This window comes from Aethalodelphis obliquidens, unplaced genomic scaffold (genome assembly GCF_003676395.1).
Source record: "Aethalodelphis obliquidens isolate GAN/ISIS:26980383/991018 unplaced genomic scaffold, ASM367639v1 scaffold26, whole genome shotgun sequence".
In the NCBI taxonomy this organism is placed as follows: Eukaryota; Metazoa; Chordata; class Mammalia; order Artiodactyla; family Delphinidae; genus Aethalodelphis; species Aethalodelphis obliquidens.
The window spans coordinates 6,255,408-6,275,802 of record NW_020837970.1 but is presented as its reverse complement, the minus strand read 5'-3'; the positions used below and the strand labels follow the sequence as shown (position 1 = coordinate 6,275,802).

Sequence of the window (20,395 nt, the reverse complement as noted above, 5' to 3'; positions counted from 1 at the left end):
CTCAGACTGTGACCTTTCAAGACGTCACCATTGGAGTTATGAAGGTCACAAGAGTTAAATCCCAAGATAATTTGAACATTGAATACCAAATCTGCACATTTGTCACTCTCTCATGGAGGAAAAAAATCTTCCATATGCCATTAACTTATAACCAGAAATGAAGAGCTGGTATCCTCAGGATGGAACCATTTCTTCACTTTTGTTATTTGGTATTTGTATTTAGAGATCATTTTTTTCCATGAAGAATAAGTGATCCTGGGTAAAGGATTGTTTATGTTAGTTAATACCCTTGTGTTTTTCTTCCTAACCTTCCATCAGTGCTAATAACTGGCTTTATATTTTCTAGGTCCTATTCTAGCTTATGAATATGAAATTGTTTAAACTTCTTGTTTTGCCGTATTTATTCCTGTTAAATCCTCTTAGATATAGCAGGTTCTGGTGATGGTACACAAGAAGTATCTAAACCTCTTCCTTCAGAAGGGAACCTAGCTGAGGCTGATCACACAGCTCATGAAGAGATGGAAGCTAATACGACTGTGAAAGAAGCTGAGGATGACAACATCTCGGTCACAATCCAGGCTGAAGATGCCATCACTCTGGATTTTGATGGTGATGACCTCCTAGAAACAGGTAAAAATGTGAAAATTACAGATTCTGAAGCAAGTAAGCCAAAAGATGGGCAGGACGTCATTGCACAGAGCCCGGAGAAGGAAAGCAAGGATTATGAGATGAATGCGAACCATAAAGATGGTAAGAAGGAAGACTGCGTGAAGGGTGATCCTGTCGAGAAGGAAGCCAGAGAAAGTTCTAAGAAAGCAGAATCTGGAGACAAAGAAAAGGATACTTTGAAGAAAGGGCCCTCGTCTACTGGGGCCTCTGGTCAAGCAAAGAGGTTTGTTTTTCTATGTCAGTTCTTTACGATACTGAATTCCAGCATTCAATAAGATCACTCTACATTAAGGGGGTGGCTTCAAGACCATGTACAGTAATTAGTACTTATGATCCTGCCTATAATATTTTTGATCGTCATAAGTTACTTTAAAAAAAAATTCAAGATCTTCGTAATATGCAGTGTGTCCTACTGATTGCATTGTCGAATTGTCAGCATATATTTGGTTTTTTTGTTGTTTTTTTTTTTCAAATTGACAATTTTTTTGTGTTTTATTTTTAAAAATCCTTGTGATGATGGTTAATGAACAACTATCAGTCCTAAGAACACAAAATGAAGTCAAGTCCCAGTCCTGAAATCTGGAGAAGATGGCCATATATCCACTGAATAGAATTGTCAGAAAATCTAGATCTTCAGGCATCTTGGGGAAAATCAGTCCAAGAATCCTAAGGGAATCATTTGTTCAAATAACCTAATCTAGGCCTTTGGAATTATTAATTTGTATGAATAGCACTATTTGAAATATAGTCGATATCAAGCTGTTCGATTTTTGTTCTTTTGTTTTTTTCTGTTGTGTTGTTTTTTTTTTTTTTCAATTTTCTTCTGGTGATTTGCTTCTTTAGCTCTTCAAAGGAATCTAAAGACAGCAAGACATCATCCAAAGATGACAAAGGTAATGGATTTCTTTCCCTGTTTATTTCAGTGGTAAATTGCATATTTTCATTAAAAAGTAATAATTGCCTGGGGTTTGTTTCCTTTGACATTATTTAGTCCTCAAAAATTGACATACTAAAATTTTTCGATGGCCTTTATGTAAACAATGGAGTTAGATTATAGCAAATTCTCAGTGTGATTAAAGCATTACTTTCTTAATTACTTAATTTGAAAACTGGTATGAATTTGCTTAAAATATATTTGGTCTGTGTTTTTTACGTTGTGTTCTAAGCATCTGTATGGAATATTCATATAACAGATATTTTGTTTTCTTATAATTTCAAGTATTTTATCTTTGATTGCAGTCACTTTTAACCCCTGTACACCACCACAGTCTTTTCCCTTTCTGTCTAGTAGGAAATATGGTATAAACAGTATTCGTGTATATTTGTGGAGCTGAAAGAAAGTCAGTCTCCTAACATTTGGTTTTACTTTCTTGATTCTTTAAATCAGGGCACACTTCTGTTAATAGCCAGTTATACAGTATTTTAATTCTTCGGAATTTACTTCCTATTTGACTTATTTTGCATTGATGAGAGTTTTATGTAGAAAAGTAGTTTTATTTTAATTTTTGTGAGCTTAAAGGTGCATTATTTGATTACTTTTTGTTACTGGGAAGTCTCAGTTTGTCTCCTGGTCATGTGCTTTAGTGTCATCTTGTATATGCTGTATACTTGAAAAATATTTCTTGTGTTCTCAAAAAGCATTTTAAGGGAAAATAACACCATTTAGGTACTACAGATTCTGAAAATGCCTCGAGTGCCTGAAAAAGTAATGTGTTCCTTATCCTTTTTTTTAGTATATTTTGTTGGTATATTTTAATAATTAGAAATTTTAGTGATTGGCTTAGTAATTGACAATTAATTAATTGCATTACCCACATTCCTTACAGTTTGGTTAATGGATAAGATATAATAAATGTATTAAATGTTATCCTTTAAATTTAGAAGACTAGTGTAGTCTTAATTAAATGTTAACTTTTTCCTGTCATTAAATTGTTTTTTCTGTAGTTAGAGAAGTACGTGGGCCCAAATGTTACTGGTAAAATAAAAAAGATACATAAACTTCCAGTTAACATTTCATAGCAGATCACTTGATAACTACATTTCTTAAGAACACAAATGCAGCAACCATTAATATTTAAAATATTTGAGTCAGGCGTGTGTTGTCTCATAAGTACGCTGACAATAGTTCTTCAACTAAAACTTGTGGCTTGTAATTTTTAAAGCATTAAACATTTTACTCCAATAATGCAAAGTTATAAAAATTGTTACTTTTGTTTGCTTAGATACTGTTTCCCTTAGAGTGGGTAAGAGTTGTTTTCCAAGTAAAGTCAAATGAATGAAAATCCCTTTTTTATAATAGCACATTTGAAGTAAAGCACTGAAGGATGACTGACCAGGCCTGTATTTTAAGAAATGGCATTTATCTGTATGAAACCATAATTTGTGTATGGAAATAGTGCAGAAATAATACATATAACCATTTACCTATTCTAAAGGATTTTGAGGTCTCTGATCTTATTTTTGTAAGTGATTTTAGAAGATTTTTTTTTTTTAAATACAGAGTTATCCAGCTGCATGTAATTCCCACTTTCTCTTACCCTTTCTCTGATAGAGAATGAAGGTGAACTGTGGTTGGCTAGTCTTTGTTATTAAACATTCAGATGCTTGAAAACAGTTTATCCCTTTGTTTGACTTTTCCCTTTGCGCTCCCAAGTTTCTCAGGAGCTAAAGCCCACCACAGATGTAGGTAATTAAGCAGTCTGTACATTCCTAGATGACTACTTCCTGGTTCCCTGTATTCAGTGCAGTGGTTGAGTATAAGTTATTAAGCTTAACAGCAAAAGTCCAAGACATGTAATTTATTTTTTTTGCCTACTTTGTCTTAAAATTCGTGCAGTAGGAAATGTACAAATGTTCAGACATGTTTGTATTATCTCTTATTGTGTTTGATTTTAATAATAGATGTGTAGGATTTTGATGTAGTAAAGTTGTACTATTAACATTAGAGGGTATTATAATTTTGGAAGAATATGGCCCTAATAATTGTGTTTTAAAAAATTCCAATTGAGGTACTTAAACTTCTGATATTAAATCTATTCTAGGAAGTACAAGTAGTACTAGTGGTAGCAGTGGAAGCTCAACTAAAAATATCTGGGTTAGTGGACTTTCTTCTAATACCAAAGCTGCTGATTTGAAGAACCTCTTTGGCAAATATGGAAAGGTACATTCTTTTTACCTTTTTATCCATCTTTCTGGTATCTCCATTCTAAATAGAGGTTATATTCAAAACAGTATATATAAAATCTAGTTTCTTGTCTCTCTTAGGACTGTTACAGGCATAATTATTGAGTTCTGTAGTAATGGTGAGTTTCATCATATAATCTCACTCTGAGCCCTGGGAATCTTCTATTAAGAGCTCATATTTTGAGCCCATTTAAGCCAAGGATTTTGATTCATCACATTCATCATGATATTTCTTGGACCTAGAATTGCTGAGGCTGATCTGGTCATCTGGAAAATATAGGTAGATTAATATTAGGCAATGGGATATAGAATATGAGGGAAAAAACCCCAAAACTGATGTGGTCCTTCTCATTATACAAATTCCAGTACAGTGGTGGTGAAAAATGTAAAACTGGTGAAACTTAATCAGAAGTTTTGATATGTGCTGTGAAGGAAGAGTGCAGGGTGTTAGCAAAGGGAGGCTTTACTGTGGTTGGTTCATCAGGAGAACTTTTTCTGGCATATGAGGGGAGCCCTAACAGAAGAGAAAAATAGTCAATGATTAAATGAATTGAATATTCAAATAATGTCTGTTGAATTAAGTTGCAGTTGATCTGCATCCCTTAGGGTACTCACTATTTTCTACTTTACATTTTAGTGTACAATATATTGGTACATCGTATATAACCTACTCTGCTGTAAACTCTTTGATAGCAGGGATCTTTATCTACTATACTATGTGTGCACATGGTAGGCTTTCAAATATTTATTAAATTAATGACCATTAACAGTAAATAGCCGTTAATGAGTGTTACAAAAATCTATCTTATTGATTTTAGGAGTTTTTTTTTCTTCTTCTAATTAGAGAGTTACCTGCACATTAAGGAGGTTCTTGTAGATGTCAGATACAGAACACTGAGAATTGTGGTCCCATGATCAGCTGTGGTGTATTTTTGGTTCTATTTTCAACAATTTATTGTTAGAGCTGTAAAAACGGTATTTTGATGTTGGCATTTGTTAGGATTAAAACTATATTAGGAAACCATGTACTTATAACAAGGACCTCGGGCTTAAGAATTAAGCTGTTGTTGGGGCAAGTCAGTGTTTCCCAGAGTTGAGATAAAAGCTGATAGCTACCAGCTACCCACACCATACAGCCTCCTAAATTCCTTACGTTCCTCTTCCTGACACTGCGTCCCTGTTCCTATTTATTCAGCACTACATCGTTCTCTCTCGCTTTGCTTCTCACTCATCCACCCCTGCCTTGTCTCTCTTATTCATTTTATAGAATTGAAATTATTTGTCACTTTTATATTGGTATACATTTTAAAAGTACATAGATGGAAAGTGTGTCTTTTGGGTGTTTTTTTAAAAAAATTAATTTATTTGTTTTTACTTTTGGCTGTATTGGGTCTTCGTTGCTGTGCGCGGGCTTTCTCTAGTTGCGGCGAGCGGGGGCTACTCTTTGTTGCAGTGCATGGGATTCTCGTTGTCGTGGCTTCTCTTGTTGCGGAGCATGGGCTCTAGGTGCGCGGGCTCAGTAGTTGTGGCGCATGGGCTTAGTTGCTCCACGGCATGTGGGATCTTCCCAGACCACGGCTCAAACCCGTGTCCCCTGCATTGGCAGGCAGATTCTTAACCACTGCGCCACCAGGGAAGTCCTAGGGTGTATTTTTAAGGTTGCTTTTTTACATGTGGCAGATTCTTTATTTTTGAAAGACCCATTATAGAAAAGTGTTAACACTTATCTAGACACTTTCTAGGAACTTAACCCTTTTTGTTTTAATATCTTTAAGAGATTCAGGGTGAGCCTTTGATAGGGAATTTTTGACCCAAATCTAATTGAAAATATTATTTCTTTGCTTTCGTTAATTGTGCCGTTACTTCATTGATGTGACTGTGTTTTGGCAATGTATTTGAAAGGAAGAAAAAGGAAAAAACTAAAAGCAGGTTAAATTGCTTTTTGACATTTTAAATTGTTCCCCTGAATATTTACTGACTACTTACAGGCAAGGTAGATGGTGATCATAGAATAATATATGTCCTAAATTTATCCTTTATCCTGAATTTATACATCCTGAACATATCCTTTAATTTGAATAGTCTTCATTCTGAAGTTTAATCTATTTAGAAATGTATGTGGTTATAAAGTTGTAAAACTTTCTAAAGTATAATCTCATTTTACAGGTTCTGAGTGCAAAGGTAGTCACAAATGCTCGAAGTCCCGGGGCCAAGTGCTATGGCATTGTAACTATGTCTTCAAGCACAGAGGTGTCCAGATGTATTGCACATCTTCATCGCACTGAGCTGCATGGACAGCTAATTTCTGTTGAAAAAGTAAGCTTGCTTAAGTGTTTATAAAAGGGAGGTTACTTTGAGGGCTAGTAATTTTCAATTTAAAGATGTTACACTGGTAGGGAGTAGAATTAGGAATGATTTTTAATTTTATATATTCATTTCTGTTTTCCAAATTTTCTACCATCAACATACTTTTTATAAACATAAAAGTGTAACGTTAAAACACATATTTTTTTTCTGTTTAAACCTTTCAGGTTAAAGGTGATCCTTCTAAGAAAGAATTGAAGAAAGAAAATGATGAAAAGAGTAGTTCAAGAAGTTCTGGAGACAAAAAAAATATGAGTGATAGAAGTAGCAAGTAAGGATTTATTTTGTTGATAAGCATATAGACTTTCTTGGTACACTGATGAAGTAGTCCTCATTTTGTTGTTTTCTTGCGTGTTGTGGTATGGTCAGGACACAAGCCTCAGTCAAAAAAGAAGAGAAGAGGTCGTCTGAGAAACCTGAAAAAAAAGAAAGCAAGGATACTAAGAAAATAGAAGGTAAAGATGAGAAGAATGATAATGGATCAAGTGGCCAAACTTCAGAATCGATTAAAAAAAGTGAAGAAAAGAAACGAATAAGTATGCTATGCATCTTTCTTCTCAATCCCTTTCTAATGCATCCTACAATTTAATTTTTACAGTGGAAGGGGAAACTTGAGATTACAATCCAGATAAATATTTTAAACTTTGTTATTAGATGTCACTGTGGTAGAAAAGGAGGTCTAATAGACTGATTGTCTTCTCCTTTTCCACTCTTAGGAAACAGATGTCTTCTTCCACCTAAGCCCATTTACTGTTAAATCTGGGCTGGCTGAAAACGGTCAATGAGTAATAGCTATGTAATTGATCTTTTGGTATCTCTGAAAAAGTATTTATGTTAGCAGATCAAGCTTTAAAAACTCTTTAAGTTCTTATAGAATAGGTTTTTTATTTCATGTATTCGTTTATGAATATTTGGTTGTCTAAGAATTCAGCATTTTTACATTATATTTTCTTTTTTACTGAAATATTTTTAGACATTTGCTTATCTAATTTTTTTTCTTTTTCCTCTTAGGTTCAAAGAGTCCAGGACATATGGTAATACTAGACCAAACTAAAGGAGATCATTGTAGGCCATCAAGAAGGGGAAGATATGAGAAAGTAAGTCTCTGAGATGGATGTTGTATACTATTCCACCTGTTCCCAAAAGAAGCTAAGTCAGTATCTCTAACCATTTTGCACACTTCCATGCTAGGAAACCTAAGAAAAGGGGAATGTCATTACTCATTTAGGCTTTTTAAATGACCAGCTCAACTTGAAAAAACAAAATTATTTTAACTTGTAGTCCTGTTATAATTTTTTTTTCTACAGATTCATGGAAGAAGCAAGGAAAAGGAGAGAGCTAGCTTAGATAAAAAAAGGGACAAAGACTACAGGAGGAAAGACATCTTGCCTTTTGAAAAGATGAAGGAACAAAGATTGAGAGAACATTTAGTTCGTTTTGAAAGATTGCGACGAGCAATGGAACTTCGAAGGTAGGAAAAGAGTCTGTTTATACCTGTCTTTAACTATAGGTACATCTTTAACACTAGTTATAAACCAGATTTCTGGAAATTGTATTCCTACAGAAAGATATTTGTCACTTTTAAGAAGTGCAGTAAAACCTACTGATTTCTTAAGTTTGCATAGTATTTTACGATTTACAAAATACCTTTCCATCTATTATCTCTGTCTTGACAGTTCTGTAATGTTAGTTATGTCCATTATATAAGTGAAAAAAATGGAGGCCCAGAGAGGCTAAATGACTCTTCCAATGCCACATGGCTAATGAGTGGCAGAGTCGGGACTCAGACCCAAGTCTTCTGACTCCAAGTCCAATGCTCTTTCCTCTACTCCAAAGCTGCCGCCATAAAAAACATGACTTTAAAGGAAAAATTGATTTTTGAGATAGGATAGTCTCAATGTAAGCTATAGTGGTCAAATAATATGTTGACATTTTAGGGAAAACTTATTGTACTTTGAATTAGAGACCAAGTGAAGGCAGATTTAACCCTGTGAACCTTATTGTGTTCAAGCTCTGTCCCAAAGCAGGCATTCTTTTTAAAACAAAATGAGAACAAAACATTTCTATTTTTAGTGGCAATATCTCAACAGTTCATCATGAGTGCCAGTTTGCTTTCATATATATCAGTTTTTGGATGCCACTTAAAATATTCTTGTGAAAGTGTTTCATAATATAAATTTCCAAATATTAACCTATACTGTCAAATGGTCACTTACCATGAAATTTCATCTATTCATTCACAAGAGTGCTTGGAACTACCAGAGATACTTTTAGCAACTTAAATAATACTGTGATTGCCACACAGTTTACCTAAAGGAAATAACCCTTGCATTACTCAGAACCTTTGTTGGAAGAGGTCTCAGCACGCTTAGCCTCCTGTTTAGAGGACCACAAGTTGAGAGGAGGGTGGGAGTGGGAGTTATTAGGCAGCACTCCTCAAACCCGTTAGACCAGCACCCTTTTCATAGTAAACAAAAGAGTTGCAGCACCTTCTTTACTAATCTGAAACGAAATTGGTATATAATATACCTACCTATACAAATATACGAAAAATATCAATATAAAGCCTTAACTGTAATACGAAGGAAAAATGAAAGTAATTTATAATGAAGCATATATTCCAGATATGAATGTTTAGGCATGACTCTCTAGAAGATCTAATGAAGTAGTCAGATGTTTGCACCCTTCTTAAGACTCAGTGAGAATGTGACAGCTACAAACACAGATTGATACCGGTTTGTCATATTGGTGAGTCAAATACCAGGAGTGTTGTTGATGTTATGACATGACATCTGAAATGGTGAACAACTCTTGGTGAAGTTCTCAAGAAAGTATAATTTTCCCTCTTACTTATATGGAGTTGCATTCCTGGAAACTTTAGTGTACATAAAGCCACGCCAAAGCAAATGAACCTAGCATTTATTAAACGTTAGTTAAGTTCTAGAGCTAGATTTTTTTCTCTAGAGGTGATTTTGTTTTAATGACATGAATGTCCATTATGGTATTTGAAAGGTACATTAGGAGTGTTGGACAGTTTTTTGTTATGCAGAACTATCTTGACTATTCCACGCATCGGAAGATATTTAGAATCCTTGGTCCCCTTCACTAACTGCTGGTAACCGCCCCATGGTCATTGTGATAATTAAAAATGCTCCTCAGATTTCCATGGGGGCAGTACTGAACCGTTGAGAACCACTGGGTTACTAGGGGAAGACATGGTGATAGACAAAATACACTGGGTGCCTTAATGTAAGGAAATGATTTTTTAAAAAAACCAAACGCTGTTAAAAGTCTTAATATAATAATTTAGTTGAGCAAACATTTGAACTACCTCCTGAATCAAAGAAGCATGTTACCTGGAGCCATCTATTATGGGCTGTGAACACTCCAAAAGAGGCTTTGAGGCAACCGTTCATTATATACAGCATTTGCTGTAATTCATGCTGGTGGTTGTGATCCCAAGATATCAAAAATAAGGCCTACCTGATTTTAAGGAGATAGACTATATCCTATTTTTCTATCAAAAACAGTAGAAGTTGTAGTTTTGCAAACTCATGTATGTAGAATATCTCCTTTTAAAAATGTTGATTAATTAATGGGCTGTTATAGTGGGATTTTTATTTAAACAGGAATCATGTAAGAGGCAACTACTCTATAAAATTCAGCTGTTCAGTTGACAGTCTTATTAAATAAGTGACACTATTGAAATCTGTTTAAAGTTTTATTTTGAGTTCTCTTTCCAATTACATTAAAACTACTTAGAATGAGTTGAAGTTTAAAATTGCCAACCTCAAGGAAAAATACAAATTCAAAAGCTATTCTCTTTCACACAGTGCTAGCATAATTTAAGTATTTCTAAATACTGATTTTTGTTAGACGAAGAGAGATTGCAGAAAGAGAGCGTCGAGAGCGAGAACGCATTAGAATAATTCGTGAACGGGAAGAACGGGAACGCTTACAGAGAGAGAGAGAGCGCCTAGAAATTGAAAGGCAAAAACTAGAGAGAGAGAGAATGGAACGCGAACGCTTGGAAAGGGAACGCATTCGTATTGAACAGGTGCAGTCAGAAAATCTTTTCATCTTAAATAACTGACCTTTTTCAAACCCTGTGATTTTTGCCCTAAAATTTGCTTTACATGTTGTAAAGCTTCTATAGAATAAGTTTAGCTAATGAGCATTTATTAAGTGTCCCTGAAAGGTAACAGTGAATTAGGTGCTAGTTAAAAATACATTTAGTCATGACTTTGTTCTAGCCAATTGGTAATACCTCGAGCTCTGCAATATCATGGCAGCCTAATAGTCTGAGCATAGGACTATGAGTCCAGAGTAGTTGTAATCCAGGCTCTGTCACTATCCCATTCTTAGAAAATAACTATTTCCTTACATATTATAGTGGGAGTGATTTCCCAAGGCTGGAAGGAAATAATGCCTCTCTTTGCAGAATTGCATCCAAGGTTTTAAGGCACTTAATCTTCATACGTATTAAGAACTCTATTTCTAATTCCCTTTAGGTGCTTTTGTTTAAAATTATTAAACTAAATTTGACCTTCCAAATTTAAAAAATTGCCAGCTTTTAACACCCAGTCTCTGTTAATTTTAATGTTGCAGAACAATAGTCATAGCTTAGATTGCTAATTACTGAAGTCAGAATTTTTTATTTGTCCCAGGTATGTGTTTTGCCTGGTGCTTGCCTATGATGGTTTCTTAATGACAGGATTAAAACAAAGTTGCATATATACTTACCTTATGTTTTCATTTTGCATTGGTTGGTTCTTCCTTCTATGTTGTCTGAAGGAACGACGTAAGGAAGCTGAACGTATTGCTCGAGAACGAGAGGAACTGAGAAGGCAACAGCAGCAGCTTCGTTATGAACAAGAAAAAAGGAATTCTTTGAAACGCCCACGTGATGTAGATCATAGGTAGTTGCTTACTTTCTTTAACAGTAGCTTACTATCTTATTCCTTAGTCCAAGCTAAGACTAACTCTAGAATTGGAGAGTACAGGCACCCATCACTGGAGTAAAGGGTCATAATCAACAGGGATGGGAATGATTGCAGTATTGAATTGGACCCAGTGCATTGTCAAGTAGAAGAGTCTGCTCTTCTTTCTGTTTCCCTTCCTAATGCAAATGTTTTTCCACTATGACTGGAAATACATGGTAGACTTGAGCAATGGCTCTCAAACTCAGACCCATTTTGAAAATGCTTACAGGGTAGTGCAGATGGTACAGAAATCAAAGTCAAATTTGGGAAGACTAAAATATAGATTCTGTATGTGTTTGCATTCATGGTTCTTAATAGATTTCAAAATACAATATAGTCATTTAATTTTCTCATTATACATTCTGTGAGATTTAGTTGATAGTGTTGAGAAATAAGTGGAGTGAATGACTTGTGCTTGGGACTGACCCCTCTAACCTTTCGAAAGTTAAGTATAACCAAAAAGGTTGTATACACCTAGTTAGAATTTTATCATAAAATGGTATCAAGTGTTTATCTTATTTGTCTTTTCCATTTAGTAATTTGAAAACAAACAATTCTTCAACTATTTTCTTTCCTGTGAAATTCCTCTAATAACTATATGACTTTGTATAACAACAATTTTTTGCTAGCTTGTTCTTGTAACAATGTTTTATCTTGAGTTTATTAGCCCTCTGTATCCACAGTTCCTAGCATGTGGTATGTATGACTCCAAGTAAGTGTTATTTGATTGTTGTAAAACTAACTTACATAAACAAGCAAATATTTTTCTTCAAGGCGAGATGATCCTTACTGGAGCGAGAATAAAAAGTTGTCTCTAGATACAGATGCACGATTCGGCCACGGATCTGACTACTCTCGACAACAGAATAGATTTAATGACTTTGATCACCGAGAGAGGGGCAGGTTTCCTGAGAGTTCATCAATACAGTCTTCATCTTTTGAAAGGTAAACAGATTATGTTGAAAAATGCTGTATTTGGTATATGAGCCTTGTTAGTGATAGTTTGGTTCTCAGTTAAAATCTTAAGTACAGGTCATACCTGAGTGTTCAGAACAAATCATATGTTTGGTTTTTGTATTTGTTAATGAGACTGTGATTCAGTATTCAACATTAGTTTTATAGGCCACCATATAACACAGTTAAGTAGGTTGGTTTTATCTAAGTGGGAGTACTGTTAACTTTGGATGGGCCTCAACTGTGAAGAACAGTAAAATATCCCTCAGGTTGGTAGTGACTTGATGTAATTTCCCTTGGATGGCAAAAAACCAACCTTCATGCCAGACATTTAGCTCAATTTAAAAGAATATAGGTTATTATCAATAATTGTGGCTATTTTTGGTCACCTTACCTTAAGTTAATTTTTATTTATTATTTATTTAGTTTTTTTTTTTTTACATCTTTATTGGAGTATAATTGCTTTACAATGGTGTGTTGGTTTCTGCTTTATAACAAAGTGAATCAGTTATACATATACATATGTTCCCATATCTCTTCCATCTTAAGTTAATTTTTAAAGAAGGTGTTATTACTGTAGGTTATGCAAATAAAGTTAAGAAGAATAAGGCCAAGTAAGTACTTCTCAGGACCTGTGTTCTTTGTTTTGGATAACAGGCGAGACCGTTTTGTTGGTCACAGTGAAGGGAAAAAAACACGTCCTTCTGCACGAAGAGAAGATCCAGGTTTTGAAAGGTATCCCAAAAATTTCAGTGATTCCAGAAGAAATGAGCCTCTACCACCAAGAAACGAACTTAGAGAAACAGACAGGCGAGAAGTACGAGGGGAACGAGATGAGAGGAGGACAGTGATCATTCATGACAGGCCTGATATCACTCACCCTAGACATCCTCGAGAAGGAGGGCCCAATCCATCTAGACCAACCTCCTGGAAGAGTGAAGGAGGCATGTCCACCGACAAACGAGAAGCAAGGTATTTGTGTAGTTTCTAATGACTAGCTAGTGGTGGTTTATAATGCATTTGGGTTTTTCAAAAAAAGGTATAATAGAGTTTGATTGTGTATGTTTTTGGATTTTGTTTAACAGAGTTGAAAGGCCAGAAAGATCTGGGAGAGAAGTATCAGGGCACAGTGTGAGAGGGGCTCCCCCTGGGAATCGCAGTAATGCTTCAGGCTATGGAAACAGAGAGGGAGACAGAGGAGTAATCACAGACCGAGGAAGTGGAGCACAGGTAAATGCTTATGCAGGTTTATTGTCAACTCTCCAGAAATAAATTTAAAGGACTTATGAGACACATTGTATCTATAGTATCATTTGAGTGTGGACTAGACTAGTTAGATTAGAATGATTGAGAGTTTCTTGTGAAAGATCTTAATGCCTCTTGTATTTTCAAATCAGTAGTTGAACATAGTAGTCCAGAGAAGCAGGATACTAGCCCTGAAATTTTTTTTTCCTTCCAGTTTTATTGAGATATAATTGACATACAGAAAGAACTGTGTAAGTTTAAGGTGTACAGTATAATGACTTGACTTACATACATGATGAAATGATTGTAGCCCTGAAATTTTTGTTAAACTTCCTGCGAAAATTTGAGAATTGTTATATTTGGTAGATAGATGAGCCTTCCTAATGATGACTGGCTTTATTTCTTTTTTAAGAAATTGAGGCTTTCAAACTGGATGGGAAATCTTGGGCCTCTACTTGTGTTTCTCTTTCACCTTTTCCTTTTTTTTGTTGTTTTTTTGGTTTATAATACTCTCTCTTTTCTCCCACTTTATTAAGTAGCTTAAAGTATAGAACTGAAATAAAACAGTTGTCTCTTTTTTGCTCTTTTATTTTTAAAGGTAGGTAAGTGGAATATTTTGTATTTGCCTTTTTTACTCTTGTGACACTTTATTGACTTGAATATTTTCTATTAAGAAGTTAATGAATCTCGACAGAGGACATATCTTAGCAATTCAAATGAGCAAAAACCTTTTACCTGATTTGAAAGCATTCTGTCAATGAAATACTGGCATAATATGGGTTGACGGTTGCAGAGATAGAATATTCTCTTAAATTACATACAGAAAAGAATTCTGAAGTGTGTGTGTATGTGCATGTGTGTCTCCATCCTTCAGCCTGTAGTATACTCTGGTGCTCTGTTTTGTATTTGAATACATATTAGGTTTTGTAGCAACATTTTTTACCAGAAAACTTTTTAATCTCTTGGCATTCTAGTTAATACAACTATGCACTTTCCATTTCCTACAAAGCATTTTTGAAATGGATTTGGGCCTGCTGGGATTTATTACGTTTTAATGTTTCTAGTAAGTAGAAATGTTCAATAGATGAATTCATTGAGCTATTTATCCTGAATAGAACATTTAAGATTTGTTACATAATCCAGATATTCTGCCTTAGTTAGAGTAAAATTTAAGTCTCGTAGACTAGTGCCCTCGCATTCACATACCCTTTTTGCAAAAGGTATCCTGAGGGAAGAGATCCTGTTCCTCCCTTGGAAATTTGGTTTTCATTATGTTGGTCTATAAGCTGTTCTGACTGTAGTATTGGGTTGGCAAAAAAGTTCCTTCGGTTTTTAAGTACAAATAAAAGACACATTTTTATTTTCACCAAGAACTTTATTGAACAACGTATTCACTGTTTTGTTCCACTACCTTCTGCCATTTTTCAGGCAACTTCATAATTCTGTCTTCCCAAAACTTTTTATCTTTTTGAGCAAAGAACTGTTCCATGTGCCTTTTACAGTCTTCCAGGGACTTGAAATTTTTCCCATTAAGAGAATTTTGTAAAGACCAAAATAAGTGGAAAGCCGAACGTGCAATGTCTGGTGAATATGGCGGAAGAATCAGAACTTCCCAGCCAAGCTGTAACAGATTTTGCCTGGTCATCAAAGAAACATGCTGTCTTGCATTATCCTGATGGAAGATTCTGCGTTTTCTGTTTACTAATCTGGATGCTTTTCGTTGAGTGCCATTTTCAGTTGGTCTAATTGGGAGCAGTACTTGTCGGAGTTAATTGTTTGGTTTTCTGGAAGGACTCCCTTCTAATCCCACTATATACACATCACCTTCTTTGGATGAAGACCGGCCTTTGGTGTGGTTGGTGGTGGTTCATTTTGCTTGCCCTACAATCTCTTCCGTTCCACATTGTAGTACGGTATCCACTTTTCATCGCCTGTCACAATTTGTTTTAAAAATGGAACATTTTCGTTACGTTTCAGTAGAGAAATGCATGTGGAAATACGGTCAAGAAGGGTTTTTTTCACTTAACTTACATGGAACCCAAACGTCAAAGCGATTCACATAACCAAGCTGGTGCAAATGATTTTCAGCACTTGATTTGGATATTTTGAGTATGTCGGCTATCTCCCACGTGGTATAATGTTGATTATTCTCAATGTCTCGATTTGATTGCTGTCAACTTCAGCTGGTCTACCCAACCGTGGAACATCATCCAGCGAGAAATCTTCAGCACAGTACTTCCCAAACCAACCTTTGACACGTTTGATCAGTCACAGCATCTTCTCCATACACCACGCAAATCGTTGTGTTTCAATTGTGTTTTTACCTTTCTTGAAATAATAAAGCATAATATGCCAAAAATGTGGCTTTTTTTCTTCCATCTTCAGTATTAAAATGGCTACACAAAAATTCACCAATTTTGGGTTTTTTTTAAATGCACGCTGATATGACAGCTGTCACAATACAATCTAACAAAATTGTTTTGAATGAAGTTAAAGACAACTAAGCGCCACTAGAGCCATCCTACGGGAAAACTGAACGAACCTTTTGGCCAACCCAACATATCTCTGTAGGGCGCCTTCAGATTTCTGTAGGCTAACTATCATAACTTTTGACTCTTTTTTTTCTGCAGATCCTTAGTTCTCTGCTTTTGTTTCTTTATGTTCACTATTCTTTTTTCTTCATAGTCATGGATGTAAGACCTTGTAAGAGCCATAGCACTAACTAGTACTGTGTACAGTAAGATGACAGCTCCTGTTTCTATGTGGTATTTTCATGTTGATCATATACCCGACCTTGATTTGTCTTAAGGTTTTGACCTCTCAGTATGCCTTCTTACATATGTATAGAAGATCCAGGCATTACATGTAGACCCAGAAATACTCAAGGGTCAAAAAGTACATGGGTGCTAGAAGGTATAGAAATAACAGTGCTGAATCATATTCTGTCCTACCTTTTCTACCCTGAAGCCTGAGAAGCTTCTTAGTTCAAAGTAGATAGAAACCTTTTTTCATATTATTCATTCTTTCATCTTCTCACACATCTTACTAATTTCCTTCTGACATTAAAAGTATACCATAAGGGGCTTCCCTGGTGGCACAGTGGTTAAGAATCCGCCTGCCAACGCAGGGGACATGGGTTCGAGCCCTGGTCCGGGAAGATCCCACATGCAGTGGAACAGCTAAGCCCGTGGGCCACAACTACTGAGCCTGCACTCTAGAGCCTGTGCTCCGCAACAAGAGAAGCCACTGCAATGAGAAGCCCACGCACCGCAATGAAGAGTAGCCCCCGCTTGCCGCAACTAGAGAAAGCCTGCGTGCAGCAGCAAAGACCCAACACAGCCAAAAATAAATAAAAATAAAATAAATTTATCAAAAAAAAAGAAAGTACACCTTAAGTAAATTGGCCTGAGGCGGAGTCTGTCCTGATTTTTCTTTTAATATGTTATTCTTTAGCACTATCCTGAAGAACGACATGTGGTTGACCGCCATGGACGGGACACAAGTGGACCAAGGAAAGAATGGCATGGTCCACCTTCTCAAGGGCCTAGCTATCATGATGCAAGGCGAATGGGTGATGGCCGGACAGGAGCAGGCATGATAACGCAGCATACAAGGTAAGTAGTTAATCAGTTAAGACTTTTCTGCCAGCATGCAACCAAACCTTTTTCCTTTTCCTTAAAGGTCATTATAGTTTCTGAGAGATTGAATTGTAACTAGTAACAACCCTAGGTCTGCCCAGATATTTCCTCATATTAACCCAAAATCTCCAGGGCAGCTGATGTTAATTTGTGAGTTAACATTCCTCATTGTAAGTTAATTGATTGACATTCTGGCATATCAGTCTCGATACAGGTAGGTATTTATGTCAGAATCCAGTAGATAATGAAGCTTTTTAATTTCATATTGGAACCATCTTCTTGTTCACTATCATTCTGAAAATTCCTAGAAAGGAAGAAGAAACTGAAAGTATGTTCTGCTTCCTCCCTTTTCAAATAGGTCTAGCAAAATTTTTGGACATTTATCCCAAAGCCTGTTCAAATGCTAGGAGACGAGCTTTCTTTTCTCTTCATACCAACATCCATTGTGGCCCTTCAGCTGGCCAAGTGTTTGGCCTCTCTCTCTCCCATGCCCTTTTTTCTTTCCCATTCATCTGTCTTAGAAGAGAACAGTGGCTTGGCTCAGTGATCCAAGTTACTACTCTTCTATTGGTTGCTTCTAGCCTCAGACTTAAGTGACTGTTTACTATACTTGTGCCCTGCACAGCCTTGTCACTCATTCTGTCCTTGGTTATTAAAGGTCACCAATACCTTTTTTCTTGACAAATATAGATTCCTTTATTTTCTTAGTTCTTGGGCTCCTTGGTGGTTAAGCACTGTTGCTTTTCCTTTTTTAAAACATTCCTCTGTTTTCTAATGTACCATAATTTTCTTTTCTACCTTTTTAATTTACTTATTGGCTCCTTCACACGGTTGGATTTTAGATACTGTTTCTTATTTTTAGCTTTATATCATGATCTCCATGTAAATGCTTGGAGGTCTCCAGAAATTCAGGGTCACAAGCAAACTCATTCCTCTGCTGTTTAAAACCTTTATGGTTCAGTTGTTGTCTCCAGCTTCTTTTGATTTGCCATTGCCAGACTGGGCCTCATCTTTATCTTTCTCCACTCCTAGCATAAATTTCTAAGTATGGTTCAGTTAAAAAAATATATTTGTGGTAGCTTTGTCTTCTTGCTCATTTCAGCTCCCATCAGATCTTCCCAAATGAGTGTTTTCTCTCCTCCATTTTTCATGTTATTTCTAAATTTAACCGTTGGGACTGTTTTCTTACACTGTTTACTTGCTCCAAAACTTACAAACAGCTTCTTTAGGTTACAGGATCTAATCCAGATTCCTCAGCCTGGCATCCACACCTTTCTGTAATTTGGTTTTATCCTACTTAAACCATTTCACCATGGGTTTTTCCCTCCCAAATTTGTTGTAGGATTTTGGGGTGGGTCTTTATTCCTGTATTATCCGTTCGTACCTACTGTGTTGCATTATACATATAAAAGAAACCCCAAAAATATTTCTTGAATGATGTCCTGTAGTTCAGAGGTTCAAGTTCCTAGTTGATGCTGCAGATCTGGGGGCCACACTTTGAGAAACACTGCTCCAGTCCATTCATTCACAGACCATTAAATGGCTTACTAAGAGGCAGAGGCTTTGACGTGAGGTTGCCTGAGTTGAAATCCTCACACCACCATTTATTATCAGATCACCATTGTGATCCTGGGCAAGTTACTTAGCTTCTAGATCTGTCTTTCTTCATCAGGAAAGTGGGGTTAGTAATGGTACATACCTCACAGGACTGTTAAAATAGTAAATTATTTAATATGTGTAAAGTACAAAGAACAGTGTCTGTTAAATGATAATCACTTTTTAGGTATTAGCTGTAATTATTTGTTCTCTTGTTCTCTGACATTTTTTTCTTTTAAACCTTTTTCAGTAATGCATCCCCAATTAATAGAATTGTACAAATCAGTGGCAATTCCATGCCAAGAGGAAGTGGCTCTGGATTTAAGCCATTTAAGGGTGGACCTCCACGACGATTCTGAAAATTAGCTCTCTGCCACGGTTTCAAGATAATTTATTGAAATCTCCTGTAAACTTTACTTGACTACTTATGAAGAGGACCTCTGACTTGCTTGAGATTTCTGTCAGACTTTTTCTTTTTTCTCTTTTTTTAAAATTTAACATGATTGCTTTTCTCAATTTTGGAGAAGATGTTTAAATAGTTCTGTTGTAACTTTTAATAGTTTTGTGTATCATTCAACTTTTTTTCTTGCAGCACCAAGACACATTTGAAAAGATAGGAATCAAAACCATTTTAATGCTGTGTGAATATAAAGCGTAGTTTGCAGGTGTGTGGTCGTAGTTTAATTTCCGGCATTAGCTCTGTGGTGTCAGGCTCTAGAGTTACTTCTTGTCACCAAGCATTTTCAGCCTCCATTTTGAAGGCTGTTTAAGCTTAAAAAGTCTGCTGTTTAATTTTTAGAGAATAAGATTGTTCCTTGCATTTCTGAGTATTATGTAACCTATTTTTGCAGAAGGTACTGTTACATTAAGTGCATCTGTGTATCCTGGTTTTAAAAAATGTACTCTTTTTTGAAATAAACCTTCATATTCTGTATAGTTGCTAAAGCGTTGAGAACCTTTTTAATTGTAAAATGAGAACCGATTTTCAGTTTAGTGTAGCAGCACACTTGTTCAGGTTTGCATGGTATGAAACCAAATAGATTACTGAAACCTTGGCCATGAGGTTTGTATCACTGAGGTTCTTAGACTGAGTTGTGCAGGTAAGTGCACTTTTAGGTAATCTGCACTGTTTGATGGATAAATTCCATCTCTGGGAATTGTGTGGGTATTAATGTTTCCATATTCCCAACTATGTTGAGAAGTGGAAAAAAAAAAAAACCCAGGTTCTAGATTGGTGAATCAGTTGGGTTTTGTAAATACTTGTATGTGGGAAGGCATTGTTGTCTCTTTGTGAAAATAAAAATCCACACCTGGAAGTGTATGTGTCTTTGTTTCCAGCTTTTTAGGTGTTAGTCCTCCAGCCCTTTTCCTTACTCCAAGTAATTGACTAGGTTTAGAGCTTTAACGACAGACTTTTGGTTTTTGTTCCTAGGAAATAAGTCTAACTTTGACTCTTCATCTCAGTAGCTGGGCAGCACACTTGTTGAAGTGTTGGAACCTTAAGCGCTAACCTTACTGGTTTTTTTCTTTAAGGCATCTTTTCCAGGAAAGTCCTTCAAGGTAAATTCAGAATAGCGCCTCTTAAAGCCTCGCATATTCCTTCATATAAATCAGTGATGAGTAATTCAGATGGTCTAGATTCTTGGAAAACTCAGCAGTCTGTATGCTCGTACAGAGTAAAAGATGGGTGCCAAGGGATTGCTCTGAGGCCACCTTTTGATTTGAGAAGGAGTCTTTATAGAAGTTCTTGTAAGTGTCCCTGAG

At 35.9% G+C, this 20,395-nt stretch overlaps 1 protein-coding gene and 1 long non-coding RNA gene across 7 annotated transcripts in view; one reads left to right on the top strand and one right to left on the bottom strand.

The window, feature by feature from the left end:
- Window positions 1–19,947, top strand: part of SLTM (SAFB like transcription modulator) — a 44,631-nt gene extending 24,684 nt beyond the window's left edge. For 2 of the 6 annotated variants that reach the window (XM_027123147.1, XM_027123152.1), the window contains 15 exons: window positions 424–892; window positions 1,513–1,562; window positions 3,711–3,829; window positions 6,019–6,168; window positions 6,384–6,487; window positions 6,586–6,752; window positions 7,228–7,313; window positions 7,524–7,687; window positions 10,093–10,273; window positions 11,011–11,135; window positions 11,973–12,143; window positions 12,810–13,124; window positions 13,238–13,382; window positions 16,851–17,011; window positions 18,882–19,947. In XM_027123147.1, coding sequence (XP_026978948.1) covers window positions 424–892; window positions 1,513–1,562; window positions 3,711–3,829; window positions 6,019–6,168; window positions 6,384–6,487; window positions 6,586–6,752; window positions 7,228–7,313; window positions 7,524–7,687; window positions 10,093–10,273; window positions 11,011–11,135; window positions 11,973–12,143; window positions 12,810–13,124; window positions 13,238–13,382; window positions 16,851–17,011; window positions 18,882–18,990 — 2,516 coding nt within the window. In that variant the 3' untranslated portion in view covers window positions 18,991–19,947. The remainder of the gene's footprint in view (window positions 1–423; window positions 893–1,512; window positions 1,563–3,710; window positions 3,830–6,018; window positions 6,169–6,383; window positions 6,488–6,585; window positions 6,753–7,227; window positions 7,314–7,523; window positions 7,688–10,092; window positions 10,274–11,010; window positions 11,136–11,972; window positions 12,144–12,809; window positions 13,125–13,237; window positions 13,383–16,850; window positions 17,012–18,881) is intronic. The other 4 variants (XM_027123150.1, XM_027123148.1, XM_027123149.1 and 1 more) reach the window with 4 other exon arrangements.
- LOC113629065 (uncharacterized) lies at window positions 6,476–11,071 on the bottom strand. The gene is made up of 2 exons (XR_003436370.1): window positions 10,960–11,071; window positions 6,476–6,632 (listed from the first exon to the last, which is right to left on the bottom strand). It is a non-coding gene; the product is annotated as an uncharacterized LOC113629065 (long non-coding RNA).
- Window positions 19,948–20,395: the final 448 nt, after the last annotated feature.